This window comes from Notolabrus celidotus, chromosome 20 (assembly GCF_009762535.1).
Source record: "Notolabrus celidotus isolate fNotCel1 chromosome 20, fNotCel1.pri, whole genome shotgun sequence".
In the NCBI taxonomy this organism is placed as follows: domain Eukaryota; kingdom Metazoa; phylum Chordata; class Actinopteri; order Labriformes; family Labridae; genus Notolabrus; species Notolabrus celidotus.
Genome location: NC_048291.1, coordinates 268272 through 285293, shown reverse-complemented (window position 1 = coordinate 285293; position 17022 = coordinate 268272). Strand labels below are relative to the sequence as shown.

General features: G+C 42.2%; 1 protein-coding gene across 1 annotated transcript; it reads left to right on the top strand.

The window, feature by feature from the left end:
* The first annotated feature begins 881 nt into the window (after positions 1-881).
* Positions 882-15607, top strand: LOC117832694 (SEC14-like protein 1). Its single transcript, XM_034711931.1, has 16 exons — positions 882-1073; positions 1437-1525; positions 7070-7219; positions 7339-7470; positions 7592-7720; positions 7830-8037; positions 8267-8376; positions 8460-8649; positions 10003-10091; positions 10179-10249; positions 11525-11696; positions 12214-12348; positions 12500-12634; positions 14271-14522; positions 14617-14795; positions 14987-15607. The coding sequence occupies exons 2-16, from the start codon at positions 1463-1465 to the stop codon at positions 15090-15092; spliced, it is 2121 nt and encodes a 706-aa protein (XP_034567822.1). The 5' UTR covers positions 882-1073; positions 1437-1462; the 3' UTR covers positions 15093-15607.
* The last annotated feature ends 1415 nt before the right edge of the window (positions 15608-17022 follow it).

Below are 17022 nucleotides of genomic sequence, written 5' to 3'. Positions count from 1 at the left end.
ACAGGGTGGAGGTATCATACACCTCCATGCATTTATAATTGTTATGATCCTCTCTCCACCCTGAAGCACTGCACCTGGGGCGACAGAGCGACAGTGCTGCCCCCTCCCTCTGGAATTCTCTCTGGCCAAACAGATCTGTGACTGTACTGACCTACACACTTCCAAATCCTGGATCAAAACTCACTGCTTTTAACTGTTAATGTTGCTAAATTCACTGTTTCTTTTAATGTCTGATTTTATGGTTTCTAGAAAGAAAAAAGAAAGAAAGAAACCTACTTTATTGATCCCCAAATTCAATTTTTTCACTTGTGTTATTTTACGGTCATGCTACACACACAGCTTTCTTTGGTATAAACATACAATCATGCACACACATGCAGTGGACATGCACTTAGGGAGAGATATCAGAGTGAGGATACTGCCATCAACCAGCGCACCCCAAGCAGTGGGGGGTTCAGTGCCTTGCTCATGGGCACCTCGGCAGTGCCCAGGCAAGTGAACCAGCACCTTGCCAAGCTTAGTTCATACTGGGACTCGAACCGGCGACCCTTCGGTTCCCTAGCCAAGTCTTTGAGGGTCCTAAAGAGCACCACATAAAATAAATGTATTATTATTATCGTTATTATAATAATAATAATTATAATAATAATAATAATAATAATAATAATAATAATAATAATAATAATAATAATAATCTTCTTCTTCTTCTTCTTCTTCTTCTTCTTCTTCTTCTTCTTCTTCTTCTTCTTCTTCTTCTTATTATTATTATTATTATTATTATTATTATTATTATTATTATTATTATAAAACAGTGTGAATACGTTGATTCAATTTAAATCGCTTAAAGTTTGAGTTGAATTTTGGCCCTCTTGGCTTTCCATACCCGGGCAGCTCTGAAGCTCCTCCCCCTGTGACAGTCCCGTGAACCCGCAGAAACAGGGGGCCGACAGACCGACAGGAAAGTAATCTTTAGAGTTCATAACGAGGATATAAAGGTCTTAAACATCCACGGAACCCACGCAGAGAGTCGGACTAGGACTGTGGATCAGGGGGCAAGGTGGATTCAGATCTCTGTGAGTGATTGTCGATGTTGGTTCTTGGTTGTTCGGCCGCTGGTCGCTGCTGAGGTTTCTATGGTCCCTCTCTGGCTGTGATTCTACATTATATAACATGAATATTATATATATATTAAATATGTATTTAAATCAACTTACAGTCAGTATTAATGATGTTTGTGTCCTCATGACTCAGCTGTTATGATTTAAACTTTATTACACCTCATGATGTAAATCCCCCTGCAGCTGCTTTAACTCTCATATATATATATATACATATATATATATATATATATATATATATATATATATATATATATATATATATATATATATATATATTACAGCTGTGTTAAGATGCTGTCTGTGTTTATTAAACAGAGGCTTCTTGTGGATCAGAACCAACCATGGTTCAGGAATACCAGTCCCCAGTCCGGGTCTACAAGCACCCCTTTGAGCTGATAATGGCGGTGAGTAATGTTGTTTTTATATAGAAGGCCAAAGTGTCATTTTATAGTCAGGGTGATGATCCTGAGTGTCTTCCTTATCAGGATCTTGCATAGTGAACTGAAGTGTTTGTATCAGTCAGCGTCTCTCTGAGCTTCTCCCTCTAAACTCAACAAAAAGCAGAACCAGCAGAATGAGGACCAGCTTCTGTCCTGAGCCCTAAGACTGCTGAACTCTGGTGGTCTGTAGTCTCGTCCGCTTCCAGCCATACAGACTCTGACATGAACAGTACAATAAAACGGACTCCCTCAAAACTTGCACACTGTACACTCAATTGCACATAAATAAGTCCATCAGTTCATGCACAATGTTTATATTTGTATTTATATTTTTATATTTATTACTAATGTCTGCCTTTACATTGGGTGTTCTTTGTGGCTTTATACGGGACCTGAGAATCAGAATTTCCTCCCATATCACGTGACAGCTTGTGTTGGAATGACAATAAAAAACCTTGAATCCAAAATATAAAAACACAACAGTTCAAGCTCCAAAGCTGACAATGCAAGTTTCAGTGATTCCTTATATGACTTAAAACAGCAGATAAGACCATCAGTGACAGGAGTCCCTGTGTCCTTGATGTGAATTTGAATGTCTGTAACCACAGCAGACCTTATGATCATCAGCAAGCTTTACCCAGCAGTAACCTCCGGTCTGAGAATATTAAAGCTGCTGTTGGTAGGAGGGGTGTTAAAGGTGTTACCTTCTGCTGGGTTTGGAGGAAAGGTCTGAATACCCATCAGGACTCATCAGTAAGTGAAGTCATTTAAGACTAGGGCTGTCAAATTTCTCCAAAATGACATTTTGAATATTCGCTCTAAAAAAAACGTAAAGGAAACATCCCACATTCATTGATCTTAGTTTATTTATAGACGACTAAGAGGATCTTTCTTTGATATAAAGCTTGTATGAGACACAGTTCAGGTGGTTTCTATTGTTTGTGTCATATTGACTCTAAACCCCTCAGGAGTCACATTTAAAACACCAGAGAAAATACATCAAACCTGCTTTTGGCTCCACTTAATGCTGGTTTTTAGTCTGTGAGACATGGTAATTTACTGCAGACGTAAAACCCTTTCAGACACCTACAGAGTGTCTGCAGCCTTGTCTGCCTCCCAGGGTCATCTTCCTCCTCTTCACAGATTCACTTACCCGTGATAACTGCTGTTTGTGCTCAGTGTTAAAAATATACAGTGTCCTCTCTGTTCCTCTCTCCTGATGCTGCAGTAAATACAGTAATCTGCAGGGCACACACTGAGAGAGAGAGAGCTGCTTATTAACCTTTGCAGAAGTTTCTGCTCTTAATTCAATGCCAGGTTCAAACAACTTTTACATTATCCTCCTGTTTGTGGTGCTTTAAGAAGTCCAGAGGGTCTGAGTCACTCAGACAGAGGAGTAAGAAAAGGGTGTTACGTAATGGTCCTTGGATTCCTTCAGGTCTGTAATTTAACTGTCAAAATATTTACATTTCAGAGCAGCCGTGTCCCTCAGTCCCTCTAAGGAGATCTGCTGATAGAAGATCTACCTACCCCCCCAGATAAACCTGCCCCACCTGTCCGATCTCTGCGATCACGGCTGTTTGAGTTCTAAAGGATTTTAAAGCCGTGTTGAAACGTCTTTGCTACTCGCGCTTATCTCCTCTCACGTGTTGATTCAGTGAATCCATCTGTGATGAAATATAGCACCATCTAAAACAGACCAGCTGAGTCTCTTCATGCTAACAGGCTAACTGTTGTGTTGCTCAGAATGATACCTGCCTGTCCGTCTGCTTCTATGGTGTCATCTGTGATGAATGGCATTCCTCTTTGTGTTACTGCCCTCTACTGGTCTGGTGGTGTAGTGCATTTACTTTGTTTCCTCCATACGTCACTGGCCTGATTTACACAATCTACCCGGGACTTCAGCCCACGGTCCAAACACAGACAACAATGGGGGACCAGGAACCTTTTAGTTCAGGGGGAAGTAGTTCTGGGGGCTAAAAGACCCCGGGACTCTTGGTGGAAATGCATCTATAGAAGAAGAGATCTGCATACACCACAAGATAAATCTGCCCAACCTGGAAGATTAAACCTCCTTGTGCTCATATTTCCTCTTTACAAACTCAAACTCTGAGCTGAGTGTGAAGCAGAAGTAAGATAAGTGTGTGTTTTCATGAGAAACACTCATTTCTCCCTCTCTGTTTATTGTTCTCTGCAGTTACATATTAAGCCAAAGCTTATGCAACGTCGTCAGTGTGTGGGGTAAAGACCGTGATGCTGCAGGCGGTCACACTCCTTCACCCACCGGTCCGAGTCCACACCTACACAGGCTGCATTTTCCCTGAAATCTCTCTCTCTCTCACTCTCTCTATCTCTCTCTCTCTCTCTCTCTCTCTCTCTCTCTCTCTCATATTCCTCCTGCATCACTGCGCGGTATTGAAAAGGTCTTTAGTGGAAAGCAGCAGCAGCTCCTGTGAAAAGAGATCCAGGCCTTGACAGCCTAAAAGAGAGAATCCAATGAAAAGAGAGTAACCCCGCTCGGCTCCCATCCATCTTTGTTTTCCTCGTTAGTGCCTGGCTGATCCTGACGTCCTCAGGTTATCAGTCCTGCTAACAACCTTATTCAGCATCCTGCACGCCGCTGTATGCACAAATAGAAGTCTTGTGTATCTGATCCGGAGGACTCCGACCTGCCGGATCAGAGACGCAGCCGGAATGCACCGGAGCGGATCCAGTGGAAGTTAACACATTGACTAGAATAGAAACCTATCAGATCCGGAGCTGAGATGGATCAGATCAGATGGAATTTGGCCTTGGCACTAACTCTAAATACTAATGCTAGTTTGAGTTTACGATGCAAAGATTAAAATATCATGTAATGGAAAAACAACTTACTGTGAAGACGCACTTCCATTCGGCTCTTCTAGTTTTCTGATTTAACTTCTAAAGATTGAAGAAAGCGGCGTTCAGTGAGGCTGGAGCTCTGGATGACAGCAGCTCTCTTGGTTCAGGGGGTCCCAGTTTACACACCTGCACCATCAGATACTTCTGGATCTCTTCCTCTCTCCAGGTAGAGAAGAAGTTCCTCCTCTCTCTCCTTCAGTCCGTTGAGTCTCGGTCTTCTTCAGTAACTCTGGTTCATAAAGGTGTCTTCTCAGTAAACGGCCCGTCATTGTCTCTGTTGCGTTAGAATATTGCAACGACAAACAGGCGCTCTGCCTGAAAGTAAAGCTCTGATTTTCTTCTAGTCTAAAGATCTAAATGTCGTGGACCTCGTCTGCAGCAGCTGATAGTCTCACTAACGGATCGGTTCTCTGGCCTGTTTCCAAACAAAGAGACCAAGCTGACCGGCATCTCTGAACTACATCTCTGAACTACATCTCTGAACTACATCTCTGAACTACATCTCTAAACTACATCTCTAAACTACATCTCTGAACTACATCTCTGAACTACATCTCTAAACTACATCTCTGAACTACATCTCTAAACTACATCTCTGAACTACATCTCTGAACTACATCTCTGAACTACATCTCTGAACTACATCTCTGAACTACATCCTGCCATGAGGTCAAAATCTTTGAAGAGGACACGAGAGATGTTGTTGATTTAAATGCGCTATACAAATAAAGCTGCCTTGCCTTGCCTTGCCTAAAGGGAAATGATGTCGTTTTAAAAGCAAATATTTGTGGTTTCAGTGTTGAACAGGATGAGTGGATTTCTTTCATGAGAAGCTGTGAAACAGGCTGCAAAGTAAGAGATATAACCGAACAACACTTACTGTTGATAAGTAACTACCTCTCTGTAAACCCACACACACTGCCCGTCTTCATGCTCTCACTCTGATTTTAAATCTGATCGCTTCGAGGAATTCGAGGACATAGGCTTTAATTTGTTTTTATTGCAGAGTCTGTCAGTTACACAACGCCGGTCAATGCTGCTTATTTACCCAGAAACCCTTTCCCATCAATTAACTCTGTGAGTAATGTCATCCTATTGATCAGGCCGCTCGTATACTGTGCTGTGTCGATGCATGCATGCATGCGTGTGTGTGTGTGTGTGTGTGTGTGTGTGTGTGTGTGTGTGTGTGTGTGTGTGTGTGTGTGTGTGTGTGTGTGTGTGTGTGTGTGTGGAGGTGTGTGTGTGCAGAAAGAGGCTTCAGGGTGAATTAAGGTGAATTAAAGTCAAAGTCTGAGTCTTTATTCTTTTAATTTTCTGTGTTTGTAAGACCCTCCTCAGACTTTAGTCCCCACAGCCTAACATGCTCTGGTTCCCTCCCCGCCCTCAGTTACTTGGTTACCTGTCACATGGCCGGGTCTATTTCTGTATATCCTGAAACAGCCTATCAGTCAATATTGACAGGTGAGTCCTGGTTCCTCCAGGACAGATGTTCCCACAGTGTGCTGCTGTGGGTAATAAACACAGTTATCAGTGCTGTGAAATCTTCCACAGATACAAGCTGCTGCTGTACTGAACATCCAGTATCATGTGTGTGTTTATGAACAAAGAGAAGCCTCTGATTATTCAATATATGACACAGGAAGTGTGTCCACATGCTGCTCAGTGTGAGACACAGCGCTCCTCACAGAAGCTTTTTATATGAAAGACTTTAACAGGGGCGAGGGTAAGGGGTACTCACTGCCCGGTCTACAGCGGTACACAGCTTAGCTCCTGAGTTTGAACACTGGCATGATAATAACAGCATCTGTGCTCACTGCTGTCTACTGTACATAATGCACAGTATTTTTAAAGCTCCTATAAGGAACTTTCAGTTTGTGTTGATTTTAGCGCCCCCTGTGGACAAAGTAATCTTTGCAGATATGCCCTTGTATTTTTAATCAATGTTTTTTTTAAATTTAATTTAATTTAATTTAATGAAGTATTTGATTTAGTTTTAATTAAAATTTAAAAAAAAAATTTTTTTAAACAGATTAACAAGACAAGATAAATACAATCAAACAAGGGCTCAGAAATATATAATGAAATGATATATCATAAATTAAAATGAATAAAATAAATTAATCAAAAAATAATGATAACAAATTTAAATGAAAAAATTAATTAAGAAAATGACAAAAAATATATACATTAGATATAAAAAAAAAAACAAAGGCATAAAAAATATTCAAATGTGTTAATCATGTAATGAACGTGAAGTCTGCAGGAAGTATAAATTGAATTAGTGTTTCTTGACCAAATGTCTCATCCTGCTCCCTTTAACATTTAAATGTGACCCTGTCTGTGCTTTCAGACACTAAAACACTTTTTAATTCTCTTGTTTGTTTTCATAGATCAGAGAGACATCAATACTCCACATGAGAGCATTATGTACCTCATCCAACCCCACATCAAATAAAAGTGAACTGTCTCTTTAAGATAATAGTAAGAGCCCTCTTGTGGCCAATCAGAGAACTACCTTTACATGATGAGCACCATACAGGACTCCAGAGTACAGCGGGTAAGAGAGAAGTAAATCTATTGATTCTCTGTTTTTAAATGTCTGGTTTCTCTTGATTCCCCGCTCAGGCCTACATGAGGAGGTTCCCAAAGTGTCCCCTGATCCCCGTGTTCGTGGACAGTGAGATCATCAAGGAGAACCAAAGCCAGGACGGATCCACGCTGGTGACTGAGCGGCGCTGTGTCATTGACATCGAGGCCCCGCGGCTGCTGAAGAGGGTACCTCTGCAGACCTGATCCCTTACAGTTAAAACAGACTGAGTAGAAACTGTGCAGACCTTAAAGCTGGTGTTTTAAAACGTAACTCACCTGTTTCCCTTTTCTTTTTCTGCGTGCAGATCGCCGGAGTGGACTACCTTTACTTCATCCAAAAGAACACTCTGAATCGCAGAGACAGGACGCTCCACATCGAGGTCCACAACGAGACCTTCTCCAACAGAGTCATCGTACGAGAGAGCTGCAACTACACGGTGAGCAAAACCAGAGAGGGGACACAGACTCCAGAGTTTCAGAGTTTCTGTGGTTTGTTTTTTTATTCCTCCTTTTATCACTGAATGTTAATATGTTGTGTTTGGTGCTCGTCCTCCTCAGGTCCATCCGGAGAACGAGGACTGGACGTGCTTCGAACAAACAGCCAGTCTGGACATTAAGTCCTTCTTTGGCTTTGAGAGCTCAGCAGAGAAGATCGCTATGAAACAATACGCCAGCAGCATTAAAAAGGTTTGAAACTTCCATTTCACTTTGGATTTACTTATTTACTAATCAACCTGGAAAGCTCTTCTCTTTTGAATGACTCTAACTTGAAGTTTCCCTCCTTCCCGTGTCGTAGGGTAAAGAAATAATCGAGTACTACCTCACAGAGCTGGAGGAGGAAGGAGTAACGTACATGCCTCGGTGGAGCCCTCCTGTCGTCTCTGGAGCTTCCCGGCTCCAGACGCTCTCTGCAGCCCGATCCATCCCAGGAAGAGGAGCTAACAACGGGCAGGACAGCAAAGACCCGGCCGGCCCCTCAGAGCTGCCGCCTGGCTCTCCTGACGGTCAGTCTGTGTTTCCTCATGAGAAGTGGAGCTCCAGCTCTAGATCACATTAAAGTGTTTAAAGTTTAACAGCTCCATATGTGGTATTTAAGAGCTGAATGTCTCAGCAGCAGTGAACACTGCAGGGCTTGGCAAAGTGAACTGCTTGTTTCTTTTTGTCATGTTGAAATGCAGTTTAACGCACGCCATATGTTCCAGCCTAACGCCGTGTTTGTGTTTCTGCCTGCAGACAAGTTGGACGCTGATTACATCAGACGTTACCTTGGTGATCTAACGCTCATGCAGGAGAGCTGTCTGATTCGACTGCGCCAGTGGCTCCAAGAAAACCACAAGGGCAAGGTCGGGCATGCGCCCACACACACAGAGCATCCTTCAGACCGTTACTCAACCTCACGCTGAAGATCTTTGATATTGTTCTGCAGATTCCCAAAGATCAACACGTGCTGCGCTTCCTGAGGGCCCGAGACTTCAACCTGGACAAGGCCCGGGAGCTGCTGTGTCAGTCACTCACCTGGAGGAAGCAGCACCAGGTGGACTTCCTGTTAGACACGTGGGAGCGCCCGCAGCTAATGCAGGACTACTACACCGGAGGCTGGCATCACCACGACAGAGGTACTGAGTCAGCAATGCTGGCGGTGTCACTGCGGTGTGTAGAGAGGCAACTGAACATCTGAACACATGAGGGAGGGTGATGAAAAATGAACTGTGATACCCTTTTCAAACAGCAGAGGGCGCTATCTGCCTCTGACTCGCTGCATGAGGAAGATAGATGTGAAATCAATCAATCTTTATTTATAAAGCACCAAATCTCAACAAACGTTCTCCAAACAGAGCCGGTCTAGACCGTCCTCTATGTTCTATTATTAACAAAGACCCAACATCAAGACCGGATCAGATCCAGTCCCCTCTTCCAGACAGGACTCAGTCTGATCTCATCTTAATCCACCATGAGCAGAGCACTTTGCAGCATTTAGCAAGTTACAGTGGCAAGGACAAACTTCCTTTAACAGGCAGAAACCTCAGAGCTCATGCACATCATGGAATGCTTGAAGATGCTTTAAGCTGGTTTAGGTTCCTTTTGTGTCCTTTCAAAATAAAAGCACATTTGTTTTTTTTTTAATATTTTATTTATGAACATTTAAAAAAAATAAAAATAAGCAAAACAAAAACACACTTTATTTTATTTAACTTGTTTTAGCTGTTTAAAAAATATATGTTTTATAATATTGTATTCCTTTAGAGTTATTTTAAAGGAATTTTCTGTCTGTTAAAATATGTTTTATTTCTTTAATTTGCCTCGTTTGATTTTATGAACTGCCTGTTTTATTCTGCTGCACTTTGTGACCCGGCTTTTGAAAGGTGCTCCAAAAAAAGTATTATTATCATTATTATTAATATTATTATTATTATAATTAAAAACACATTTTTTATGAAATCAAAATAAATGAAGCAACCAGGGATAAGACAGTGAAAACCATGACGTGTTAATAAGGCATGTTGACCTTGTTGTTTCATGAGGTGTGTGTATTGTTCCATCTCTGCCCGTGTTCAGAGAAAGTGAAAACAGAGGTGAAGCTGCAGAGGGACTCACCTGCTGTATTTATAAAGTCCACGCTGCTCTGAGTTAATTATTGAAGATTCAGTCTGAGCTCCATCTGTCCACGCTCACATGTTTGAGTCATCACGTCTAACCGCTCAGCTGATCAACATCATGACATGTGACGTAAACACAGGAAGTACCCTCTGCTCACACACTGGAACTGTAAACAGCCTGTAATCATTCTGTGTGTGTGTGTGTGTGTGTTTGTGTGTGTGTGTGTGTGTGTGTGTGTGTGTGTGTGTGTGTGTGTGTGTTTGTGTGTGTGTGTGTGTGTGTGTGTGTGTGTGTGTGTCTGTGTGTGTGTGTGTGTGTGTGTGTGTCTGTGAGCGTGTGTGTGTGTGTGTGTGTGTGTGTGTGTGTTTCAGACGGCCGTCCTCTGTATGTCCTGCGTCTGGGACAGATGGACACTAAAGGTTTGGTGCGAGCTCTTGGAGAGGAGGTTCTGCTGAGACAGGTGACGAGTGTTTTCATGTTACAGTTCACACATGTCTGTTTAGAGTTTCTTCGTCTCTCTCACGCTTTGACTCGATGACTGACTCAGGTCCTGTCGCTCAACGAGGAGGGTCTGAGACGCTGTGAAGAGAACACCCGAGTCTTCGGTCGACCCATCAGGTGCGTAAATGAAACCTCCTCCTTCCTGTGTCAGTGTCTCAGATAACCAGACCTCCATGCTCATGCTCATGCTCATGTCCATGCTCATGTCCATGCTCATGCTCATGCTCATGTCCATGCTCATGTCCATGCTCATGCTCATGCTCATGTCCATGCTCATGTCCATGCTCATGCTCATGCTCATGCTCATGCTCATGTCCATGCTCATGCTCATGCTCATGTCCATGCTCATGCTCATGTCCATGCTCATGCTCATGCTCATGCTCATGCTCATGCCCATGCTCATGCTCATGCTCATGCTCATGTCCATGCTCATGCTCATGCTCATGCTCATGCTCATGTCCATGCTCATGCTCATGTCCATGCTCATGTCCATGCTCATGCTCATGCTCATGCTCATGTCCATGCTCATGCTCATGCTCATGCTCATGTCCATGTCCATGCTCATGCTCATGCTCATGCTCATGCTCATGCTCATGCTCATGCCCATGCTCATGCTCATGCTCATGCTCATGTCCATGCTCATGCTCATGTCCATGCTCATGTCCATGCTCATGCTCATGCTCATGCTCATGTCCATGCTCATGCTCATGCTCATGCTCATGTCCATGTCCATGCTCATGCTCATGCTCATGCTCATGCTCATGCTCATGTCCATGCTCATGCTCATGTCCATGCTCATGCTCATGCTCATGCTCATGCTCATGCTCATGTCCATGCTCATGCTCATGCTCATGCTCATGCTCATGTCCATGCTCATGCTCATGTCCATGCTCATGTCCATGCTCATGCTCATGCTCATGCTCATGTCCATGCTCATGCTCATGCTCATGCTCATGCTCATGCTCATGTCCATGTTCATGCTCATGCTCATGCTCATGCTCATGTCCATGCTCATGCTCATGCTCATGCTCATGTCCATGCTCATGCTCATGCTCATGTCCATGTCCATGCTCATGCTCATGCTCATGCTCATGCTCATGCTCATGCTCATGTCCATGCTCATGCTCATGTCCATGCTCATGCTCATGCTCATGCTCATGCTCATGTCCATGCTCATGCTCATGCTCATGCTCATGCTCATGCTCATGTCCATGCTCATGCTCATGTCCATGCTCATGTCCATGCTCATGCTCATGCTCATGCTCATGTCCATGCTCATGCTCATGTCCATGCTCATGCTCATGCTCATGTCCATGCTCATGCTCATGTCCATGCTCATGCTCATGCTCATGTCCATGCTCCTGTTCATGCTCTTGTTTGTGTGTCTTGAAGCTGCTGGACCTGCTTGGTGGATCTGGAGGGTCTGAACATGCGTCACCTGTGGAGACCAGGTGTTAAAGCTCTGCTGAGAATCATCGAGGTGGTGGAGGCGAACTACCCTGAGACTCTGGGCCGCCTGCTCATCCTGAGGGCGCCCAGAGTCTTCCCGGTGCTCTGGACTCTGGTGAGAACAGAGTCTGGAACTTTGAATCTGTTAATGTGGATTTAATGAATCCTGCGACTGTGAAAGAACGGATTAAAGAGAAGATGTAGAGGTTTCTTTTACAGGAGTTCTTAAGTTCTTAGTTCGGCAGAATGGGGAATGGAAACATTGTGAATTAGAAATATAAACAAAGCTGAAATGGTGAGGGAGATGATTACAGCCATGCATAATGCATGAGGGGGATGTACTTAGTGCTGCAGCAACATGCGACAGTATAGCTCATAAAGGAGTGATGGCACTCTGCAAAGACATTCAGAAACGTTGTATCACAAGTGCAGAAATATGTAGGAATAACTCAGGAACTAATAAAAGTACAAACTCTGCTCACAGTGGGAGAGTTTCAGAAGCAGAGGCGTAAAGTCTGGACTGTAGAGGTTTAAGTTTTAAGAAGTTTTGAGTTATAAATCCATGATTATGATGATGTGATGATGAGTGCGCCTGCTGTTTCTGCCCCTAAGCTCTGTGTTTGATCGCTCAGGTCAGTCCTCTGATCGATGAGAACACCCGGAAGAAGTTTCTTGTGTATGCTGGAAACGACTACCAGGGTCCAGGAGGACTGATCGACTACATCGACAGAGAAATCATCCCCGAGTTCTTGGGAGGGGACTGCATGGTGAGACTCAAACTACATCATATAATGCACTTCCTGCCTTTCACTCCTGACCTGTGACTCCAGCTTCAGAGAGAGAAGTTAGGAACAGTCGGTGATGTGAGCTGCCTCTTGTTGTCTTGGTTGAACTTTGTTTCTCTTCCTCCCTCTGTAGTGTGACATCCCAGAAGGAGGTTTGGTCCCTAAGTCTCTGTACAGGACGGCCGAGGAGCTGGAGAGTGAAGAGAACCGGCTGCTGACTGACTCTGTCTATAAGAGCGCCAGTATTTTCAAAGGAGCGCCGTACGAGGTACAGACTCTGCTCTACAACCTGAACCCAGACCTCAATGGTGAAACAGAAAGACACATTACTAGAAGTACATCTGGATAATTAAATAAAAACATACATCTTGAGTCATAGCGAGGAGATAAGGAATCAACATTAAGAGTTTATCAGTCTTAGTTATGAGTTAAAGAGTCCAAACAAAGATAAAGGTTAGACAACTATAAGATGAAACATCATGATTATAAGAAAGTAAAAGACAGAAAGTCAATATCATCAGATTTTTCATAATTAGGAAAGTAAATTATAAAATGAAAGTATTCTGTTATAGTAAGCCTAATTATGAGATAAGAAAGAAGGAATTATAAGATAGAAAGTTATAAAAATGGTGTAAAGCAACATTAAGTGATGAAGAGGTCAAACCTTTGTCTCATAGTTTGAATATTTACAACATAATTATTATTTTTTTCTCTTATGGCTTAGTTATTTTGAATTCTTAAATTATTCTTTATTTAAACATTTTATTTTGTTATATCAGTTTTACTTTTTGTCTGTGTGATTTTTTTTCATTTGTCATATAATAATTTTTCTGATTCCTTTTTACAAAATAAAATAAAATCTATATTTATTTATTTATTTAATTGATTTTTACCTTTTATCTCACAATTATTAATTTGATCTCAATTCTCATTTCTGTTTCATAATTTAGAATTTTCATTTCATAGTAATCATTTTCCATTTCAATATTTTATATTTCATATTTATCTTATCTTATCTCCTCTTATCTTATCTCATCTTATCTTATCTCCTCTTATCTTATCTCCTCTTATCTTATCTCCTCTTATCTCCTCTCCTCTTATCTTATCTCCTCTTATCTTATCTCCTCTTATCTTATCTCCTCTTATCTTATCTCCTCTTATCTTATCTCCTCTTATCTCCTCTCCTCTTATCTTATCTCCTCTTATCTTATCTCCTCTTATCTTATCTCCTCTTATCTTATCTCCTCTTATCTTATCTCCTCTCATCTCCTCTCCTCTTATCTTATCTCCTCTTATCTCCTCTCCTCTCCTCTTATCTCCTCTTATCTTATCTCCTCTCATCTCCTCTCCTCTTATCTTATCTCCTCTTATCTCCTCTTATCTCCTCTCCTCTTATCTTATCTCCTCTTATCTTATCTCCTCTCATCTCCTCTCCTCTTATCTTATCTCCTCTCATCTCCTCTCCTCTTATCTTATCTCCTCTTATCTCCTCTCCTCTCCTCTTATCTCCTCTTATCTTATCTCCTCTCATCTCCTCTCCTCTTATCTTATCTCCTCTTATCTCCTCTCCTCTTATCTTATCTCCTCTTATCTTATCTCCTCTCATCTCCTCTCCTCTTATCTTATCTCCTCTCATCTCCTCTCCTCTTATCTTATCTCCTCTTATCTCCTCTCCTCTTATCTCCTCTCCTCTTATCTCCTCTTATCTCCTCTCCTCTCATGTTAATAAGGAAGTATTCCTCTATGTTTATAATCTGTGTTCATGTCTGAATACATTCTGTGGGTTATGGAGCCTCCAGCTGGAGGAAATCTACATTTCAGTCTTCAAGCCAAAAGAGAAACGTGAGATTTACGTCCGGCTGTTTGCTTCTCTGAGTTTCCGATCGTCTCTCTTCGTCCCTCAGATGCTGATCGAGATCACAGAGGCCTCCTCCGTCATCACCTGGGACTTTGACGTGTCCAAAGGAGACGTGATCTTCAACATATACCACTCCAAGAGGACCCCGCAGCCTCCCAAGAGGGACGCTCTGGGAACACATGGCATCCCGTCCCTCGGGGCGGTTAACGCCCAGCTGATCGACAGGAGCTGGGTCCTGGGTCAGGACTACAGCATGGTGGAGAAGGCCCTCGTGTGCAGGGAGGGAGAGAGTGTGCAGGTCAGAGAGGAGATGATGGAGCGTATTCTTCCTGCAGGTAAACTTCAGTTTGCAGTTTTTAAATCCATCCTGCGTCTTTCCTCCGGTCCTACAGGGTTCCCACGTGACGCGCTGGCCCGGCTTCTTCATCCTCCAGTGGCGTTTCCACAGCTCCCCAGCGTGCTCCGCCTCCAGCCTGCCTCGCGTGGACGATGTTCTGGCCTCGCTGCAGGTCTCCTCCCACAAGTGTAAGATCATGTACTACACCGAGGTGCTGGCGTCCCACGACTTCAGGTCAGTGTCTTCATCTCCCTCCATCACGATATCATGATGCTGTCTTTTATATTAATCTACTACATCCAGTAGAATCACGCCTGAGTGTTAACATGTCAACTCTCCACCCTTCCTTCCTTCCTTCCTTCCTTCCTTCCTTCCTTCCGTCCTTCCTTCCTTCCTTCCTTCCGTCCTTCCTTCCTTCCTTGCAGGGGATCCATGAGCAGCCTGGAGTCGAGTCATAGCGGTTTCTCTCTGCTGAGTGCGGCCACCACTTCCTCTAGCCAATCACAAGCCGGCTCCATCATCTCAAGGTAGTCTCCGTCCATCAGACTGACACCTTCCTGCCGGCGTGCCTTCACCCCCTCAAAAGAAGAACGTTTAACTCAAACACTAAAATAAAGATGAGGAGGACGATGGAGCACATTTGTATATTGTTATTTTTGCTGACCTCAGATTATAATGTTTGTAAAAATATCACTTTTTCTTGTGCATACTTCATGACTGACACTTTTGTATTTAATCAGTAGCAGAGGAGGACTAATGTTAAATGTATAACTGATTTATAGTTGAAACATATATTTGTGATCATGACTGCTCGTAAGTATCAGACGGATCAGAGTGAAGGAGATGTTTGAAGCAAGTCAGACTGAAAGAGACAAAGTTAATAAACTGTCTGCAGTGAACACAACACGACTCTGTAGTTGCTCTCGTTGTCCACTAGGTGTCAGTACACTCTGTGAATGTATTATATGTTGTACCTCACTCACTCAGTCTGAGCTTCAGTGAAATCAAATGATTGTTTTAATAAAGATTTTATCACAAACATGAAACTGTATCACTCTGCAGTGTCTGTATGTTAAATCTTTAGAGACAATGACTGCAGCGTCAGAGTTTATCATTCCTAACACAATATAACTCTTTTAAAGTCTGGAGGGAACATTTAATATTTCTTTGTCAGCTGATTTGAATGAATTACAGCTTAGCTCCCATTGGATCTGACACGAGGCCAGGCAGACAGCTGATCTACATGAAACATTATTTATATATTTATTTGATGCTTCCAGCTAAAGCCACATTTTATCTACAGCCTCTCTCCCCCTGATGAAACTGAAATGTTATTAAACCCTCTTCTTCTCAGGCAGTAATGAGACTTCAGGTTTCATTTTATAACGGGCATTACTAAGCCTGAAAACAAGCTCTATTATATAGGTGACAGTAGTTTATCAAAATAGACATTTTTATAATTAAAATGATTATTATAATTAGTATAATACTACTACTAATAATAAATAGTATTGTAATAATAATTAGTATTATAAATATTATTATAACTATTATATTAAAATAGATATATAGACAGATATAATACATTATATTAATATTTCTATATTTTCATATAATTATTATTTATCATTAGTATACAAAATGAATGATGATTATTATTATTTTGTATTATTATTTGTATTATTTATTACTTCTATTATTGTTATTAATTTTTAATTATAGACAAATTATTCCTATAATAATATGTCCATTAATAATCTACAGTCTTGGATATATATACCACAGCACATATTCAAAATGAGTGATACATGGCACTGTGTGAATGAACAAGGGTGCGTTTTTTTTTCTTCATCAGGACAAAATCAGCTAGGAGATTGCAATTAACACTTTGTCCACCGGGGGCGCCAACACTGACGAACAGAAAGTTCCTCACAGGAGCTTTAAAACAGAAAAAAATAAATATTAACCCCCTGAGAGCGGTGGTTCAGTTTTCACTATGATACATATAATTTAGTGTCTGGGATTATTCTGTACGTATGATTTTTTTCCAGCAGTGACATTCGAACACCAACTCATCCCTCAAATAAAAAGACCCCCACCACAGGAAGTACACTTCAGCTGCCTTTTCAACTTGTGTGACCACGTCACTCCCAGTTTAAGGAGTGGTGCACTGCTGGTTTAAAGGCTGGCATCAACTACCTGCTGCTCACTTTACTTCCTCTTAAAGAGAGAGAGAGAGAGAGAGAGAGAGAGAGAGAGAGAGAGAGAGAGAGAGAGCTATGTGCCTTCTGAGTAACCCCAACGCTCCGACCACAACTTTGATCTGATGTTGGCTGAGCCTGTCTTTGTTCCCTGGTATGTGTGGGAGGGCATGAAGAAGGGCGAGGTCTTTGAAGCAGGAGAGGCTGCTCTGGAGAAGTTTCACTCATTATAATTAAACATATTCTAATGCCTTTAAAGA

Bases quoted from the DNA above. Each gene is read 5' to 3' on its own strand.
- LOC117832694 (XM_034711931.1), top strand. From the start codon at position 1,463: ATGGTTCAGGAATACCAGTCCCCAGTCCGGGTCTACAAGCACCCCTTT. The intron at 11,697-12,213 runs GTGAGAACAGAG...TTGATCGCTCAG, and splicing joins TCCCGGTGCTCTGGACTCTG to GTCAGTCCTCTGATCGATGA. The intron at 14,523-14,616 runs GTCAGAGAGGAG...CCGGTCCTACAG, and splicing joins GGGAGGGAGAGAGTGTGCAG to GGTTCCCACGTGACGCGCTG.